We start from the raw sequence: 18,061 nt of genomic DNA on the forward strand, positions 1-18,061 counted from the left end.
CATTGTGTGTCTACCTACAGCACATGGACTGCAGCAGTTTGTGAAGGCAGCTCACCCTCACCTTCTCAAGGGGCAACTAGGGATGAGTAGCAACTGCTGGCCCAGCCAGTGATGGTCACATTAAATGAAGTAAAAAAACCACACAACACCAGGTTATAGTCCAACAGGTTTAATTGGAAGCACTAGCTTTTGGAGCGACGCTCCTTCATCAGGTGGATTAAACCTGTTGGACTATAACCTGGTGTTTTCATTTCGTACACACCAGTCCAACACCAGTATCTCCAAATCGTAACATTAAATGAAGATAAACACATGTACATTGCAGAAATTTCTGCTCCCTGGATTATTAATCTCTTGCTGGGGGAGGTATTGTGATAACACCAATCCTCCTTTCTACTCTTTTATACTGACTCTAAGGTCTGTCAGACTGTCACTGGCAGAAGAAGATCAACCACAGTTTTAATCGGAAGATGCATTTGTCTGACATTATTGTTTGACATCAATGGGAGCAAGTGATAGTGAGTAATTTGACATATTACATCTGATTATCAGGAACCAGAGGCGAGATATCTCTCTCCATTAAGACCTCATGCTCAACTGTCTAATTGTCCACCTAAAGACTGTGCAACATCACATTGGATGGAGCTGGACACAGCTGCAACATTCACCCTGTCCAAGCCATTCTCTCATCAACATTCCCTAACACTACAGAGAGTTATCCGTGTGCAAAGACTGTCTCCTTTCAATAGGGTACAGAAACTTAAGAAAGGAATTCCACAGCTCAGAGCCCCAACAGCTGAAAGCACGGCTGTCTAATGCAGTCATTAAAAACCAGGGGCGCAATGACCTGGGAGAGTAGTGGGGCTGGAGGAGTTAGGCAGGGGCAGATCACCAAGATGGGAAGAGATGAGGTCACGGACGCATTTGAGAAAAAGGCTAAGCTGTCTGAAAGGGCCCGGGTGGATGTGAGTTGTCATTTCCCAGAGCTGATCAACACAGGCAAAGCAAGCTCCAAATGCAACAGAAACCTATGGACGATAACTAACTGCTTCCCAGTTCTCAAGAATTTAAGGATAAGTCCAAGGCTGGAGGTCAAGTAGATTGACTCCATCATGAGGGGGATCCAGATTTTCTCAAATAAGGCAAACAGTAAACAACCGCTGAAGAATTCCTCGTCTTATTTTCTCAGGGTTGTTCTGTCATACCACAGCCCTCCAGGAACTCAGTTCCAGTATCTGTATCTTGGAATTCTTTCACCTCAACACTGGCTTCAGGCAAGTCAGACCTTAGATTTGCAATTCTCTGCCTGACTCTAATTATCTCCCACTCCAATCTCTGTGGCCAAGTCTTTGGCCCATATCTTGAATTTGTCTCCTTTCAACTGGAATCAACTATTCCCTGGGTTATACAGTTATTATGATGGGAGAAGGCGCAACACAAATGCAGCTTTTTGCAGCAGAGATTATCTGTCATTGTCGTTGAGTTAGATGAGGAGTTGTAAGCCTGGGAAAATGCAGTGACATGACCTCATCCTCTTGTCACAGTCTGTAACATGAGGGAAAGTGAGGACTGCAGATGCTGAAGAATCAGAGTTGGAAAGTGTGGCGCTGAAAAATCACAGCAGGTCAGGCAGCCTCCGAGGAGCACGGGAGTCGACATTTCGGGCATAACCCCTTCATCAGGAATTCCCAATGAAGGGCTTATGCCTGAAATGTCGACTCTCCTGCTCCTTGGATGCTGCCTGACCTGTTCTGCTTTTCCAGCACCATGCTTTCCGACACAGTCTGTAGCATTGCAATCTGCTATTTGGACTCAAAGGGAGATCATCATTTGTGCAGTTGGACAATGTAGCAATTTAACCTGGAAAATCCCTCCACGGTCCCTTCTTACTCTCGATGGTGAGAAGGGAAGTTTTGGTGAAGGGCTCACAGTGTTGCCGACAATAAGCCCACCACCCTCTCTCTCTCACCTCAGCCCCCAACAACACCATCCTGAAGGCACAGAATGTGTAGATGAGGGAGAATGGATCTCACTTGACTGGAGTTATTTTCCTGTTCAATCGTTTCACTTGGAAGAATTATATTCATCATGTGATCAGGGCAACAGACATGCAGAGCCAAATATCAGCAAGCAATGAATAAAATCCTTCTTATTGAACAAGTTACTTGCCCCCACAAGGCTGATCTTTATCCCCCCTCAGGACAATGTCACTGTTTCGATAATATTCTTGTGACATGTCAAGGTATCCCAACTGAGCTCTGCAGATTTTGCTTATTCAATATCTTTGGTCTGCAAAAAAAGTAACATGTAACACGAGAGGAACCCCTAGGCACAGCCTGTGTCTGCAGTACAACAGTGCAGACAGCATATGGTCCTGTGACAACATCATGGTCCTTGGTACACTTCCATACTGAGCCTTGAAAAGACATTGCACCAAAGCTGGGAGCACTGACCTGTTCCTCAGAAACAGTGCAACTATCAGGGTATGGACAAATTGGACCAATCTTACTCTCAGTGATCAAACTCACTCCATTTATCAGCTCTTTTTCTTACCTAAACCATCAATAAATATGCAGTTCAACTCAACCAAATTAATCAGGACTTTCAAATTTGCCAAGGCATTGCTCTGAGACGTCCTGAGAGAGAGTTGTCCACTGCCTGAACTAGCCCATCAAAAGGCCATCTTTGAAAACCTATCCAGGAAAGATTCTCCAAGATCCTGGTCAGAATTTCACCAAAAATGTCATACATATTATACAGTGTACAATGAAAGCACTCAGTGCTGTGTGTGGGAAATGCAGTAATCAAAGTGCACACAGCAAGATGCCATGAATGGCAATGTGGTTATGCCAAATGTTTTTTTTCCTCCCAACTAATGTTGGGATAATATTTGGCTGAAGCAGGCAGTTTTAAAGTTATCACATTCAAACAGGCTATAAAACACCTGCAGGGCAGGCGGGACTTCAACCCAGAACTTGTGACGCATGGCCAGAGTCATTACCACTGCCCCTGTACCGGCCTCAGTTTTACACTTCCTGGGACTTCAACCCACTGAAGATTCGGATGTGAGAGTGCAACCAATTTCACAACAGCTGGCAAAGTGCATCGGTAAGATTGGCAACGTGCTTGGAAATTTTACCAGCAAATACCAAGCCATTCCCAATGCATTTCCCACTGTTGGTGACAACGTACAATTCGCAGTTGTTAGGTTTCAGTATGCACAGGTAGCTGCTGTTCTCCTTTAAAGGATTTTGCTGCAGTGTAAGAGAATGAAGGGGCTGTCATTTATCCCAGGCACAGCATTAGTCAGATACTTACAACTGGGATCTCTCCTGGTAACGCCCTCTCAGCATGCAGATTGGACCGTTTCCAACACACAAGGAGAATCTGCAACATCCATTCCTTAATAGGCAGACATGAAATCGGAGAGGTTTGCTGAGCTAAGGGACTGTCTCACAATGTATTACCGACACTACAACGTTACCTGCAATTGCTGACTCCTGGCTCAGAGTAAACAGGAAGGAGTTGTTGGGGGTGGGGTTGGGAGGGATCTGTAAGGGTCCTAGTAATTGAATTCTGGCTGTCTGTTTGTTCAGGACTTTATGAAAATGGCTTCAGTCTGTTAAAAAAAAACCTTTACAAACCTCAGGATGCTGACAAGCCCCATTCCAGCTGACCAACTTCTTTGTCCTCACTACTGCAAATAATGCATCTGTCAGTTTCAAATAACATTGAAAGGAGAGAGTCTTCATCTTGTCATATTGATTGATCAGACACTGGAAGAACTTCTTTCCTCCTTGTTTTAAATGGTGCAGTGGGTTAATTCATGTTTTCAGTTTAATGTCTCTATCACATAGCACACACTCAGTGCAGAAAGCCCAAAACCAATTGAAAAGATCAAGGAATTTTGTAGCCAGCACAAATGAAGTTTATGTGATCTATTCTATTTCATTTTTGCATGATTTTTTTTATGGGATGTGGGCATCACTGGCAAGGTTTCCACTTGTCCATCTATCGCTGCCCTCAAATTGAGTGACTGAGAGTCAGAGTTGCAGCAGAATTAAGAAAACTCAAGTATAGAAGCAAGTCAATCAAATTTATTAAATCAAAAGCTTTTGGGAGGGGCAGTGTGATTCTGATCCTAACTGCAGGACTTCACCATGAAAAGGTGCAGTGGGTTAATTCATGCTTTCAGTTTAATGTCTCAATCACACAGCACACACTGAATGCTGAACAACAGGTACAGCAGTTTTTCTAGTCTGGATGACACGTACAAAATAAAGCTCACAAAAGATGGTTTCTTGTGTTTTGCACTTGCGTACGCAGAGATCACTGTTTCCGGGAATGGCATCCCATTGTGTCGTGCAAGTGTTTCTTTTTTAGTTATTTCTTCCTGAGTTAACGGATTCTCCAGTCCAACTGGTCCATGCTGACCAGATATCCTAACCTAATCTAGTTCCATATGCCAGCATTTGGCTATGTAAAAACAATGACTGCAGATGCTGGAAACCAGATTCTGGATTAGAGTGGTGCTGGAAAAGCACAGCAGTTCAGGCAGCATCCGAGGAGCAGGAAAATCGACGTTTCGGGCAAAATCCCTTCATCAGGAATAAAGACAGAGAGCCTGAAGGGTGGAGAGATAAATGAGAGGAGGGTGGGGGTGGGGAGAAAGTAGCACAGAGTACAATAGGTGAGTGGGGGTGGGGATGGAGGTGGTAGGTCAGGGAGGAGAGGGTGGAGTGGATAGGTGGAAAGGAAGATAGGCAGGTAGGACAGGTCATGGTGACAGTGCTGAGCTGGAAGGTTGGAGCTGGGGTGAGGTGGGGGAAGGGGAAATGAGGAAACTGTTGAAGTCCACATTGATGCCCTGGGGTTGAAGTGTTCCGAGGCGGAAGATGAGGCGTTCTTCCTCCAGGCGTCTGGTGGTGAGGGAGCGGCGGTGAAGGAGGCCCAGGATCTCCATGTCCTCGGCAGAGTGGGAGGAGGAGTTGAAATGATTGGTGCGGGTGTCCCGGAGATGTTCCCTAAAGCGTTCTGCTAGGAGGCGCCCAGTCTCCCCAATGTAGAGGAGACCGCATCGGGAGCAACGGATACAATGAACGATATTGGTGGATGTGCAAGTAAAACCTTGATGGATGTGGAAGGCTCCTTTAGGGCCTTGGATAGAGGTGAGGGAGGAGGTGTGGGCGCAGGTTTTACAGTTCCTGCGGTGGCAGGGGAAAGTGCCAGGATGGAAGGGTGGGTTGTAGGGGGGCGTGGACCTGACCAGGTAGTCACGGAGGAAATGGTCTTTGCGGAAGGCGGAAAGGGTTGGGGAGGAAAATATATCCCTGGTGTTGGGGTCCAGTTGGAGGTGGCAGAAATGTCGGCGGATGATTTGGTTTATGCGAAGGTTGGTAGGGTGGAAGGTGAGCACCAAGGGCGTTCTGTTCTTGTTACGGTTGGAGGGGTGGGGTCTAAGGGCAGAGGGGCAGGATGTGGATGAGATGTGTGGGAGGGCATCTTTAACCACGTGGGAAGGGAAATTGCGGTCTCTAAAGAAGGAGGCCATCTGGTGTGTTCTGTGGTGGAACTGGTCCTCCTGGGAGCAGATACGGCGGAGGCGGAGGAATTGGGAATAAGGGATGGCACGTTTGCAAGAGGTAGGGTGGGAAGAGGTGTAATCCAGGTAGCTGTGGGAGTCGGTGGGTTTGTAGAGAATGTCAGTGTCAAGTCGGTCTTCACTAATGGAGATGGAGAGGTCCAGGAAGGGGAGGGAGGTGTCAGAGATAGTCCAGGTAAATTTAAGGTCAGGGTGGAATGTGTTGGTGAAGTTGATGAATTGCTCAACCTCCTCGCGGGAGCACGAGGTGGCGCCAATGCAGTCATCAATGTAGCGGAGGAAGAGGTGGGGAGTGGTGCCGGCATAATTACGAAAGATGGACTGTTCCACATCGCCAACAAAGAGACAGGCATAGCTGGGGCCCATACATGTGCCCATGGCTACCTCTTTGGTCTGAAGGAAGTGGGAGGATTCGAAGGAGAAATTGTTAAGGGTGAGGACCAGTTCGGCCAAACGAATGAGAGTGTCAGTGGAATGGTACTGTTGGGGACGTCGGGAGAGGAAGAAAGTGAGAGCTTGGAGGCCCTGGTCATGGCGGATGGAGGTGTAGAGGGATTGGATATCCATGGTGAAGATGAGGCATTGTGGGCCGGGGAAGCGGAAGTCTTGGAGGAGGTGGAGGGCACGGGTGGTGTCTCGAATGTATGTGGGGCGTTCCTGGACTGGGGGGATAGGACAGTGTCGAGGTAGGTAGAAATGAGTTCAGTGGGGCAGGAGCATGCTGAGACAATGGTTCAGCCAGGGTGTTCAGGCTTGTGGATCTTGGGAAGGAGGTAGAACCGGGCAGTGTGGGATTTCCGGACTATGAGGTTGGAAGCTGTGGGTGGGAGATCTCCTGAGGTGATGAGGTTCTGTATGGTCTGGGAGATGACGGTTTGGTGATGGGGGGTGGGGTCATGGTCGAGGGGTTGGTAGGAAGAGGTGTCCTCAAGTTGGCGTTTGGCTTCAGCGGTGTAGAAGTCAGTGCGCCAGACTACCACTGCGCCCGCTTTATCTGCTGGCTTGATGGTGTGGTCGGGATTGGAGCAGAGGGGGTGGAGGGCAGCGCGTTGTGAGGGTGAGAGGTTGGAGTGGGGGAGGGGGTTAGACAGGTTGAGACGGTTAATGTCCCGGCAGCAGTTGGAAGTAAAGGGGTCAAGGGCCGGTAATAGGCCAGCGCGGGGTGTCCAGGTGGATGGAGTGTGTTTGAGGTGGGCGAAGGGGTCCATGGAAGGTGGGCGGGAGTCCTGATTGTGAAAGTAAGCTTGGAGGCGGAGACACTCTGCCTGTATTCCTGATGAAGGGCTTTTGCCTGAAATGTCGATTTTCCTGCTCCTTGGATGCTGCCTGAACTGCTGTGCTTTTCCAGCACCACTCTAATCAAGATTCTGCCAGCATTTGGCCCATATCCCTCTAAACCCTTCCTATTCATACACGAATCCAAACACCTTCTAAATGATGTAGTTTTGTCCACCTCCACCACTTCCTCTGGCAGCCCATCCTATACACACACCACCATTTGCATGAAAAAGTTGTCCCTTAGCTCTGTTTTAAACCTTTCCTTTCTTACTTAAAACCTATGCCCTCTCGTTTGGACTCCCCTACACTGGGACAAAGAGCTTGGTTTTCCACCCTATTCATGCCCATCATGATTTTATAAACCAATAAGGTCACCCCTCAGTCTCTGACACTTCAAGGAAAATAGCCCCAGCCTATTCAGCCTCTTCCTATAGCAGCTCGGCAACATCCTTGTTAATTTTTTCTTGAAGCTATTTGTTGAAGCTTAACAACATTTTTCATACGGCAGCAGGACCAGAACTGAATGCAGTATTCCGAAAGTGGCATAACCAATGTCCTGTCCAGCCGCAACATGACCTCCCAACTGCTGTACTCAATGCGCTGACCAATAAAGGGAAGCATACCAAACGTCTTTTTCACTACTCTGTCTACATGAGACTCCACCTTTAAGGAGCTACCAATCTGCACTCCAAGGTCTCTTTATTCGGCAAGTTATTAGGTGCTGAGATTCATTGGTGAGAGACAGGCTTGTTGGTACTCAATGACCTCGAAGAAGTTCTGTCTCTCTCCTGATATTGACAGCAACCACTGCAAAGCAGCAATGCACACTGGGCAAATGGGCAAGATATTGGCCCTTAAATCTTCAGGTTAAGGTTAAATAGAAATTGGTGTGTGTCCAAATCCAGATTGGAAACCATTAGCAAATAATGAGCAGAAAACACAAGACCCGATGACCACAAAATCAAATCCAAAAGAATTGCAGATGCTGTAAATCAAAATCAAAAATAAAAGTTGCTGGAAAAGCTCAGCTGGTCTGGCAGCATCTGTGGAGACAAATCAGAGTTAACATTTCAGATCTGGTGACCCTTCCTCAGAACTCAGACTTCCAGTTCTGAGTAAGGGTCACCAGAGTCCAAATTGTGAACTCGAATTTCTCTCCACAGATGCTGCCAGACCTGCTGAGATTTTCCAGCAACTTCTGTTTTTGTAAAAAAAAAGAGACAAATTGGTTTGTACTTCACCCATTCACTGCATGAACATACAAGTGTTTTTATGCTCCTTTGATTTTCCCTGAAATAGTGACTGAAGAACACCTGCAGATTGTAAACACTCCTGAATATGTAACTTCACATTGAATGACTTCTAACTAAGCAATCCACTGAACGAGGACTCTTTCACAACGTTTACTGAGCTCTTCTTAAAGGGATGACATGACAAAGATATGTAGCTCCAAAATGAAACAAATAAACCTGTATTCCATATGTAATGGGGTTTAATGTGTTCAGAACTATATTGAGAGTGCCATCAAAGCAGAAACTTGATTCCTCCTTTCCATTGAGGAACGTAGTACATGTCACAGGGACAAAAACGTTTCAACAAAGTATTTCATTGATTGAGTGCTACTGGATAAAGACCAGTTAATTCTTACACATTTGTTAACTCCAGTGCACTTCCCTTGCTTCCAATAGTAGCTGCCAAGATATACTGCCATACCAGTGAGACCCTCTGCACTTCAGATTTAAATTAATTCAACGTCTATTTTATGAAGCCTCTCAGAGCCAAGCTTCCTCCTTTCCTATTAGATTTTGACTCCTGATTAACAAGATTCCAGTGTAATGTCACACCTATTTGCACTGAAATCCTGGAACCCCCACCACTTCTTTACCATTCTGTGAGTACTCCCACACCACATGGACTGTAGGAGATCACCACCATCAACTTTATTTCTCACTCAGAGGGTGGTGTGCATGTGGAACAAGCTGCAGAGAAACTGGTAGAGGTGGGTACAATTACAACATTTAAAAGACATTTGAGCAGGTACACAAATAGGTAAGGTTTAGATGGATATGGGCCAAATGCTGGCAAATGGGATGCAGTTCGGTTTTGGATATCTGGTCGGCATGGATGAGTTGGACCGAAGGGTCTGTTTCCATTCTGTAGGGCTCTACAATTAGAGAGGAGTGATAAATGCTAGCCCAGCCAATGCCACTGCCATACCAAGACCAACAACAATAAATAAAAGTGGTAACCTCAGCCCAGAATCATATTGTCCTCATGATGGTGACAGCAAACTCAAATCTGTTTGGCCGTAACATGGCAGAAGCAGCATAGAGGCACGTGGATGCCTGCCCCTCTTCCGCGGTTATGTTAGGGCCCGGGTGTCCTTGGAGAAGGAGCACGCGGTGTCGACCAACACCCTGGAGTTGTTCAGGGAGAGGTGGGCGCCGCAGGGAGTGGAGTGCATCATTTCTCCCTCCAACTCTATTTTGATTTAGTCCCTACCCTCCCCTTCACTGTTTTGATCACACAGCACTGTCCCTTGCTGTGAAGGGCAGTGTTTGTCACTGGCCACCCAGGTGTTTTCCTATCTTCCTGGTGGTGGAAATTCAATAAAGATTCGTGCACTTTGTGTCTTCCACTGTGTCTCACACCTGCACACACACACCATGGGTGCTGGGGATAAAATAAGCACTACCGCACTTAGGTGGTAGTGTGGGGGTTAAAAAAAGAAAGGGGAAAAAGGAAAGGAAAAAAAGAAAGAAAAAAAAGTAGAGGCACGTGGAAAGCTTGCTACACACACTCAGTGAATGATTGACACGGCTGAGGGGATAAACTGGGTTACAATTGGTCCTCTGCACCAACCAGTTACTTCTCCAAGGTACAGGGCATTGAGACTCTTTTCTAGCCCCAGCTGGTTCAGTTCTTGTGCCCTTCATCTTTCCCCTGCAAATTCTCACCTAGCTAAAAGTTTATCAAGATTTGGTAGGTTAAAGGGAGTCCCATTGTAAAGTGGTCTTTGTCCCTCTCCAGTAGTGCAGCTGCTTAGCAGCATTCAGTGTTAGTGCTGATGGTCCAGTTTAATGCATCCTTAATTATATTCACAACAGCTCTCACTCATTATGCAGTGGCTATTTGGATACAGGAGGCTTCTGACTCATTAGCTTCTGAATACAACTATAAGCTAATCACAGAACTGGGCTTCTTCTGATCAGTAGCCTGGAATTACAAGGCTTGTGTATTACTGGTGAGTCTGTGTACCAAACCTGGTCTTCCCACTTCTCTCCCAGACACCCCTGCCACATCCTTAAGGATCAGATTGTCTATAATTGGTCAGACTGCCTTTTTGTAGGCCCCTCATTTCTCCAGGTTGAGTCTGAAATCTCTGCTGTAGTACAAACCATAGGAATCTGGCAACAACCCTTGTCAGTCATAGTTTGCCTGTCAGTACTGTTGCCGCTCACACCTCTCGACATTTTCAATTGGTCTGCTCACTGGGCTCTACAACATCTGGGAGGCAAGGAACAGATTTTCTCTGTGAAATGCCATGAGTCAGGTTTTTAAATTCATTGGTTCAGGAAGCCTGGGACAGTTTGGCCCTTCATGAAGCAGTCAAACCCTGTTACCAATATAACATTCTCAAGTAGCACCTGGTTTGGCAGGGCACAAACTCCAACAGCAAGACAGAAATGGCTGAAATATTTATTAGACAACACAAGCTTATTGTAATGGTGGAAATGGGGGGTGTCATTCAGTCTGTTCCACGAATCAGCCAGACCTTGTGGTTAGGTTGTCATAGACTCATAGAGATGGACAGCACAGGAACAGACCCTTCAATCCAACTGGTCCATGCTGACCAGGTATCCTAAATGAATCTAGTACCTTTTGCCAGCACCTGGCCCATATCCCTCCAAACCCTTCCTATTCATATACCCATCCAGATGCCTTTTCAACGTTGTAATTGTACCAGCCTCCATCACTTCCTCTGGCAACTCATTCCATAAACTGTCTGTGTGAAAATATTGCCCCTTACATCCCTTTTAAAATCTTCCCCTCTCATTTTAAAACTATTCCCTTGGGTTTTGGACTCCCCTACTTGGGGAAAAAGACCCATTAATCTTTTCTGAACCCTTTCAAGTTTAACATCATCTTTCCAACAGAAGGATGATCAGAATAGAATGCAGTATTCCAAAAGTGGCTTAACTAACGTCTTGTATAGCTGAAACATGACCTCCGTACTCTGATACTTGATGCACTGACCGTAATTTGTCATTCAGCTCTATCTCCTCTCCACCGCCCAATTGGACTCTACTCAGTTTGGAGGACCCCAGTAGATTTGTGGGCGGCACGGTGGCACAGTGGTTAGCACTGCTGCCTCACAGCGCCAGAGACCCGGGTTCAATTCCCGCCTCAGGCGACTGACTGTGTGGAGTTTGCATGTTCTCTCCGTGTCTGTGTGGGTTTCCTCCGGGTGCTCCGGTTTCCTCCCACAGTCCAAAGATGTGCAGGGTTAGGTGAATTGGCCATACTAAATTGCCCGTAGTGTTAGGTAAGGGGTAAATGTAGGGGTATGGGTGGGTTTCGCTTCGGAGGGTCGGTGTGGACTTGTTGGGCCGAAGGGCCTGTTTCCACACTGTAATCTAATCTAATCTAATCTAATCTAAAATTCCTCTCAGGGCAGAGAGAGAGAGAGAGACCACTGCTGGTTTTCTATGGCTATCTCTATGACGAATTCATCCTTGATCTGCCCATTTCTGACTTTAAGATCCCAGTATTCTTGCTCTCACGAGTGTATGGAATCTCTTTACAGGCTTTCAAACACCTCAGTTGAAATTTTCCTGAATCTTAGACACAGCAACCAACAGTCTCCTGCTCTGAAGGCCTGGCAATTATCCCTATGGGAGCACACTTACGGCAGTGCCATTCAGGCAACAGAGAAATACTGCAAAACAACACCAGCAAAAGATATTTGAAGCTGAACATAAGAAGTGCGAAAGTAAAAAGTCAGTTCATCAGAAGAAACAGGCAGCAAACAGCACCAGGGTCCATAGATTCAGAACAAGGGAGGCTATTTTGGAGCTGCCCAGGATTTCGGTTAGGCCACAGCTCCACAGTTCTGGTCACCACACTGTGGGAATGATCTGGAGGTACCAGTGTTGGATTGAGTTGAACAAATTTTTAAAAATCACACAACACCAGGTTATAATTCAACAGTTTTCTTTGGAAGTCCAAGCTTTTGGAGCACTGCTCCTTCACCAGGTAGCTAGTGTGATTTTTAACACGATAGGAGCGGGTGCAGAGGAGATTGACCAGGATGTTGCACAGGGCTGGAGCGATTCAGCTACCAAGAGAGACTGGGATACCCTGGGGGTGTTTTCCATAGTGCAGAGAGGGCTGGTCAGGAAGGGTGGGGACTGATTTTATTGAGGTGTACAGAGTACTGTGGGACAGGGTGGATGAAGAGAACCATCTTCTCCCTAGTCAGAGAGGGACAGTCAATAATTAAGGAGTGCCATTCGAAAGCAAGGAGCATTGAAGGGGATTTGAGGGAAAGACTTCTCCCCCCCAAAAGGTGGTGGGCTGCCTAAAAAAAAGTTGTAGAGGCAGGAACACCTGAAGGAGTGACCGCTTGAAAGGCCAATAGCAGACAAGGCTTGGGGAGGGGGGCTGGGAGAGAGTATTAGAATTGATAACAAAAGAGAAAATGCTGGAAAATCTCAGCAGGTCTGGCAGCATCTGTAGGGAGAGAAAACAACTGACGTTTCGAGTCTAACTGAGCCTTACCTCCCTGTTTCTCCCTTTTTTTTTTAGCTTTGACAAAGGGTCAGCTCTTTTCTCTCCTTACAGATGCTGCTGAGATTTTCCAGCATTTTCTCCATTGGTTTCAGATTCCAGCATCCGCAGTAATTTGCTTTTATTAGAATTGGGTAGGTGGGGTAGTAGGGTGTCGATGGACGGAAGGGCCTCTTCCTCCTGCGTGGAAGGCTGTCTGACTGTCTGGGATAAGCTGGCGAGGAGCAGCTGAGCTGGCTGCAGCTTCCCAGGCACGGTGTGGGGTGGGGGGTGGTGGCCAGATTTGGGAGGATGTATTGCAGTGTCAGGAGGGGAGGGGAGGGGAGGATCGTCAGAGCGCTGGGAGGGGTGGGGGGGGGAGGGGGAGGGTTTGGGTCTGGTATAAATGGGGGGCGTGCAGCTCTCTCGGAGCACACCCGAAGCGGACAGCGCCAGCACCAGCCATGAGCACCGCGAGCTACGAGTCGTACTTCCACAGGAGGCGCTATGGAGACAGCGCGGCGCCCAGGAGCTATGGAGCTGTCCAGCATTTCAGGAGCAACTTCGGGGGCAATGTCAAAGCGGTCTACAGCTCTTACTCCAGCCCGGCCTTCACCGCTAGGAAGGCCCACAGCATCTCGTCCGCCCTGGACACCTTCGACCTGAGCCAGGCGAGCGCCGTGAGCAGCGAGTTCAAGGCGGTGCGGACCCAGGAGAAGGCGCAGCTGCAGGAGCTGAACGACCGCTTCGCCAACTTCATCGAGAAGGTGCACGAACTGGAGCAGCAGAACAAGGTGCTGGAGGCCGAGCTCTCCCTGCTGCGCCAGAAGCAGGGCGGCCCGTCCCGCCTCAAGGGCATCTACGAGCAGGAGCTGCGGGAGCTGAGGCTGGCGCTGGACGACGCCCGCCACGAAAGGCAGGCGGCGCAGAACGAGCGGGACCACCTGGAGGACAGCCTGAAGAACCTGCAGGCTCGCTACGAGGAGGAGCTGCTGAACCGGGAGGACGCCGAGGGCCGCCTGATGGAAGCCAGGAAGGGCTCGGACGAGGCGGCGCTGGCCAGGGCCGAGGTGGACAAGCGGATCGAGAGCCTGATGGACGAAATCGCCTTCCTGAAGAAAATCCACGAGGAGGAGATCGCCGAGCTGCAGGCTCAGGTGCAGTACGCCCAGGTGTCGGTGGAAGTGGACATGGGCAAGCCGGACCTCTCCTCTGCCCTGAGGGAGATCCGCTGCCAGTACGAGAAGGTGGCGGCCAAGAACATGCAGTCGGCCGAAGACTGGTACAAGAGCCGCTTTGCCGTGCTGGCCGAGAACGCCTCCAAGGACAGCGACGCGACCAGGCAAGCCCGGGACGAGGTGATCGAGTACCGGCGCCAGGTCAAAGCCAAGACCCTGGAGATCGATGGCGTCCGGGGAATGAACGACGCCCTGGAGAGGCAACTGCTGGAACTGGATGAGAAACAGGGAGGCGAGATCAGTGCCCTACAGGTAAGGGGAGGGCGGAGGGGGCACACAGGTTCACCGAGAGAGTGATGCACACAACACTCAAGGAGGGTGTGTGTGTGTGTGTGACAGACTGACGGGACACAGGCACCCAGCCAATAGAGCCGAAACCTTCGCGCTTTTGGGAGGCAGAGTTACAAGGGATGAGAAAGGGTAACGGGGTGGGGTCACTGACCATCTTTCTCTCTATTTCCCTCCCCCCTCCCACCCCTCCATCCCATTCCCACAGGATGCCATTAGCCAGCTGGAGAATGAGCTGAGAACCACCAAGAATGAGATGGGCCGCTACCTGAAAGAATACCAGGATCTCCTGAACGTGAAGATGGCCCTGGACATTGAGATCGCGGCGTACAGGTAAGGAGTGACACCGGGAGAGGCCGCTGGAAACTCCCGAGAGCTGGGAATGTTCCCTCCCTGGGCGGACCGAGTGCCATGCGCCCTTTCACTCCAGAGCTGAGCCCCCCACCCAGTGACCGAGCGGCTCCTCCCCCTCCCCCAGCCCTGCATTGCACCAGTTGGGTGTGGCACAGGGTGGAGTATAACTCCGGTCTGGCGCAGTCTTTCTGCAATCCTCGGCCTGGGCCAAGTATCTGTCTCAGCTTTTACAAGAGGACAGACCTGCAGGTTGAAAGATACAATTTCATTCGGGAAGGAGAGGTTTGGGATGGGCTGGGGGGGTGGTGCAGGACAGAGGCTAAGAGGACGTGATAGCCTCAATGCGTCAGATACAGGTTTACCTCTACTGTCACACACTACAACAGCTCCCCACCCCACCCACCCCCCACTCCCCATCATTCCCAACACTGATCCCTGTATCGGCCTTTCTCCCAACAGTGTCCATTGGGTTTCAGAGGGGACAGGATTTGCGGAGTGTCTTTTGGAGGGGTTTTGTTCGTGAACAGCAAGAGCTAATGCCGTGAACAGAGTTAAAACTGACATTGGATACGGGTCAGTTCCACAATCAAAATACACCGAGTGTTTCCTGCGTAGAAAGCACATTCACCGGCGTAAGGAAATCTCAAAAGGAAATCAGATGTAGATGTTCATGCACAAGAATAAAATCTGCATTGCGGGGCTCCTGGGAAAGAGCAAGGGATTGACCCCCTTACTAAGCATTGGCATAGGCAGACAGGGCCAAATCTTTGCACAAAGCCCGGAGGATTAAAAGGTAACAAGGTGCCAACACCTCGGAGCTGCAGTGCAGGTTGGGGAATGATCTTATCGTTGTTGTCCCTTTCTGTTCCGTTCTCAGGAAACTGCTGGAGGGAGAGGAAACACGCATCACCTACACCAACGTGGGCAGCATGATCAGCGGCTACTCTCAGACTGCTGCCGCCCCTGTGTATAGCCGCTCCAGCTACTCCCTTCAGAGTAGCGCGTACGGCCTGTCCAGCAGAGCCGGCCTGTACAGCTCCTATCCCAGCAGCAGCCAGGTGGAGGAGGAGCTGGTTCAGCAGACCCGCTCATTGGCTGCGCAGCTCCAACCTCCAGCAGACAAGGCGGAAGACATGGAAGGTAAGAACCTCTCACCAGGCCAGCCGTTCTCTAAACCAGGTGCCAACTCAATGACTGGCACAACTGGGAGCCAGAAGGGATGGTCTTGAAGTGGCATTGGAGGGTGCCACTCCCACAGCAGGAACTGGGCAGGGACCAGGTCTCAAATGAAATGTGAAACTCAGGTTCTTTCGAGTCCTGTGGCAGACATGAAAGGAAATGCCCCATTGGTCTTTCATAAGAGATCAGGGCTACTTTCAGTCCTCTCCAGGGCCGAGATCTATCTCACAACAAGAACCATTGATACAGTCACAGAATCATAGAGATATACAACATGGAAACAGACCCTTCGGTTCAACATATCCATGCTGACCAGAGAACCCGATCTAGTCCCACCTGCCAGCACTTGGCCCATATCCCTCCAAACCCTTCCTATTCATATACCCATCCAGATGCCTTTTAAATGCTGTAATTGTACCTGCCTCCATCACTTCCTCAGGCAGCTCATTCCATACACATACCACCCTCTGTGTGTGAAGAAGTTGCCCCTTAGGTCTCTTTTATATCTTTCCCCTCTCACCCTAAACCTATGCCCTCTGATTCTGGATTCCATTTGGCCCATATCCCACTAAACCTTACCTGTTCAAATTTTTTAAAAATCTTCTAATTGTACCTGCATCTACCACTTCCTCTGGCAGTTCATTCCATGTACAAATGACCCTGTGTGAAAAGTTGTGCCTCCCCAACCCAGTCCACAACAAAGCAAAGGTCAGGTTTAAACTGTAAGCATGTTTCCATGCTGTATATCTCTATGACTCTGTGACTGTATCAATGGTTCTTGTTGTGATGCTGTTTATGTTGTTGGGCACCAACGTTGACTCTCATGTGTTCATGATCTTCTGTCTGCAATGCAGTCTTCATTTAGACAATGCAATCTTCAGAGGGAACATGCTTTGCACCAAAATTCTATCTTGATTTTTTGAATTTGCAGGTGAAGAGGGGGAAGGAGGAGAAGAAAATGGTGAAGAGGCAGAAGCAAAGGAGAATGGAGAGGAAGAGGAGGAAAAGGAAAATGGAGAGGAGGCAGATGAGGAAAAGGAAGATGAGGAGGAGGAGAGCGAGGAAGGAGGTGAGGCTGAAGGAGAGAAGAAAGAGGAAGAAGAGAGTGAGAAACAGGAAGAAACTGAAGAAAAAGGAAATGATGCTGATAAACAGAGTGCAGAAAAGAAGTAGACAGGCCAAAAAAGGTCAACAAGGTATTGAATTCAAAAAGTGGGTAAACTAACTCCAGCCATCCAATCAAATCTGAGCCAAAGATACAATACAAAGATGATCCAATGAAAGTTTATGCTTTATGTGTTAAGATTGACTCCTTAAATAATTTAAGAAAAAAACAAAGAAATGCTTGTGCAGATTGCAAACTTAATGATGTGTAAGCATGGTTAACTTTTGAGGAATGCAAGCCATGTGGTGTACAGAAATTCTAAAGTACCTGGTTATATTATTGTATCATTATGCAGTCGTTGTAAAACAAGGATCAATGTGCAATTATCTAGAAAAGTAATGCAGGACAATATGATACAAGTTTGTCACAGGGTCAATCACAATGGATGGTGCAATCAACAATAAATACAACTCTCAGCAAATACTTTGTCTGGTTTATTAACTCATTCACAGCCACTCAATATATATATAACCATAGTCTCTCTCAACTGTGTTCAAATGATGCCAGAGGAATAATTTTAGAAACAGGACTGGGATCGTTCACACTTAAATCAGATTGCAGTGTCAGTGACTGAAACAGGGGCAATAGGTTGGATGGTTTGAAGGGATCTGGCAACATGGTAATTGGTATGGGTGATCAAGATGATGCATGTGGGGAATAATGCAGACTGGTTGGGTCCAATGGCGAGTTCAAGTTTTTTTTAAATTTTAATTCAACTTAGAGCAAGTTTGGAAACTGCATGCATGGTAACACAAAGACCTCAGCACCAAACACACGAGCTGAGGATCAGGTCAGCTCTTGGAAGTTTGCATCTGCACTCACTGATGCAGTCAAAAAGCAGAATGATTTGTTGTGGAAAGCACTGTTTCAGGAAAGGGGATTCAGACGTTGAGGGATCCATATTCAATCTTTCATTTCAGTTGGTCGCACAGCACTCAGAGATGACACTCCTTACCCCTCATCCTTAATAATCTCAGTTTACAGTAGACTTGACTTCGGATTCCATATCCCAAGGCAGATAACAAAACTCAAAAAGGTAACATTGAGCAAAGCTCCAATCCAACCTTTAAACAATTTTGTGAACTTCTCAATACATGAGATCTCTTAATTTGAGAGGGAGAGTTATCAATTAATAAGTTGGGAAATGCAAAGCTAGAACTGCATTTGATCTCCATCACTTTCTATTTG

The 18,061-nt window shown here is 47.9% G+C and overlaps 1 protein-coding gene across 1 annotated transcript; it reads left to right on the forward strand.

Annotated features, from left to right (window-relative positions):
• Positions 1 to 13,084: 13,084 nt before the first annotated feature.
• On the forward strand, positions 13,085 to 17,294 carry neflb (neurofilament light chain b). Its single transcript, XM_043681227.2, has 4 exons — positions 13,085 to 14,139; positions 14,384 to 14,508; positions 15,407 to 15,669; positions 16,640 to 17,294. The coding sequence occupies exons 1-4, from the start codon at positions 13,114 to 13,116 to the stop codon at positions 16,879 to 16,881; spliced, it is 1,656 nt and encodes a 551-aa protein (XP_043537162.1). The 5' UTR covers positions 13,085 to 13,113; the 3' UTR covers positions 16,882 to 17,294.
• The last annotated feature ends 767 nt before the right edge of the window (positions 17,295 to 18,061 follow it).

This window comes from Chiloscyllium plagiosum, unplaced genomic scaffold, assembly GCF_037043375.1.
Source record: "Chiloscyllium plagiosum isolate Xiang-an unplaced genomic scaffold, Cpla_swu_hap1 HiC_scaffold_48, whole genome shotgun sequence".
NCBI lineage: Eukaryota > Metazoa > Chordata > Chondrichthyes > Orectolobiformes > Hemiscylliidae > Chiloscyllium > Chiloscyllium plagiosum.

Coding starts and splice junctions, on each gene's coding strand:
- neflb (XM_043681227.2), top strand. CDS start 13,114: ATGAGCACCGCGAGCTACGAGTCGTACTTCCACAGGAGGCGCTATGGA. Junction 14,140..14,383: donor GCGAGATCAGTGCCCTACAG/GTAAGGGGAGGG, acceptor CCATTCCCACAG/GATGCCATTAGCCAGCTGGA. Junction 15,670..16,639: donor CAAGGCGGAAGACATGGAAG/GTAAGAACCTCT, acceptor TTGAATTTGCAG/GTGAAGAGGGGGAAGGAGGA.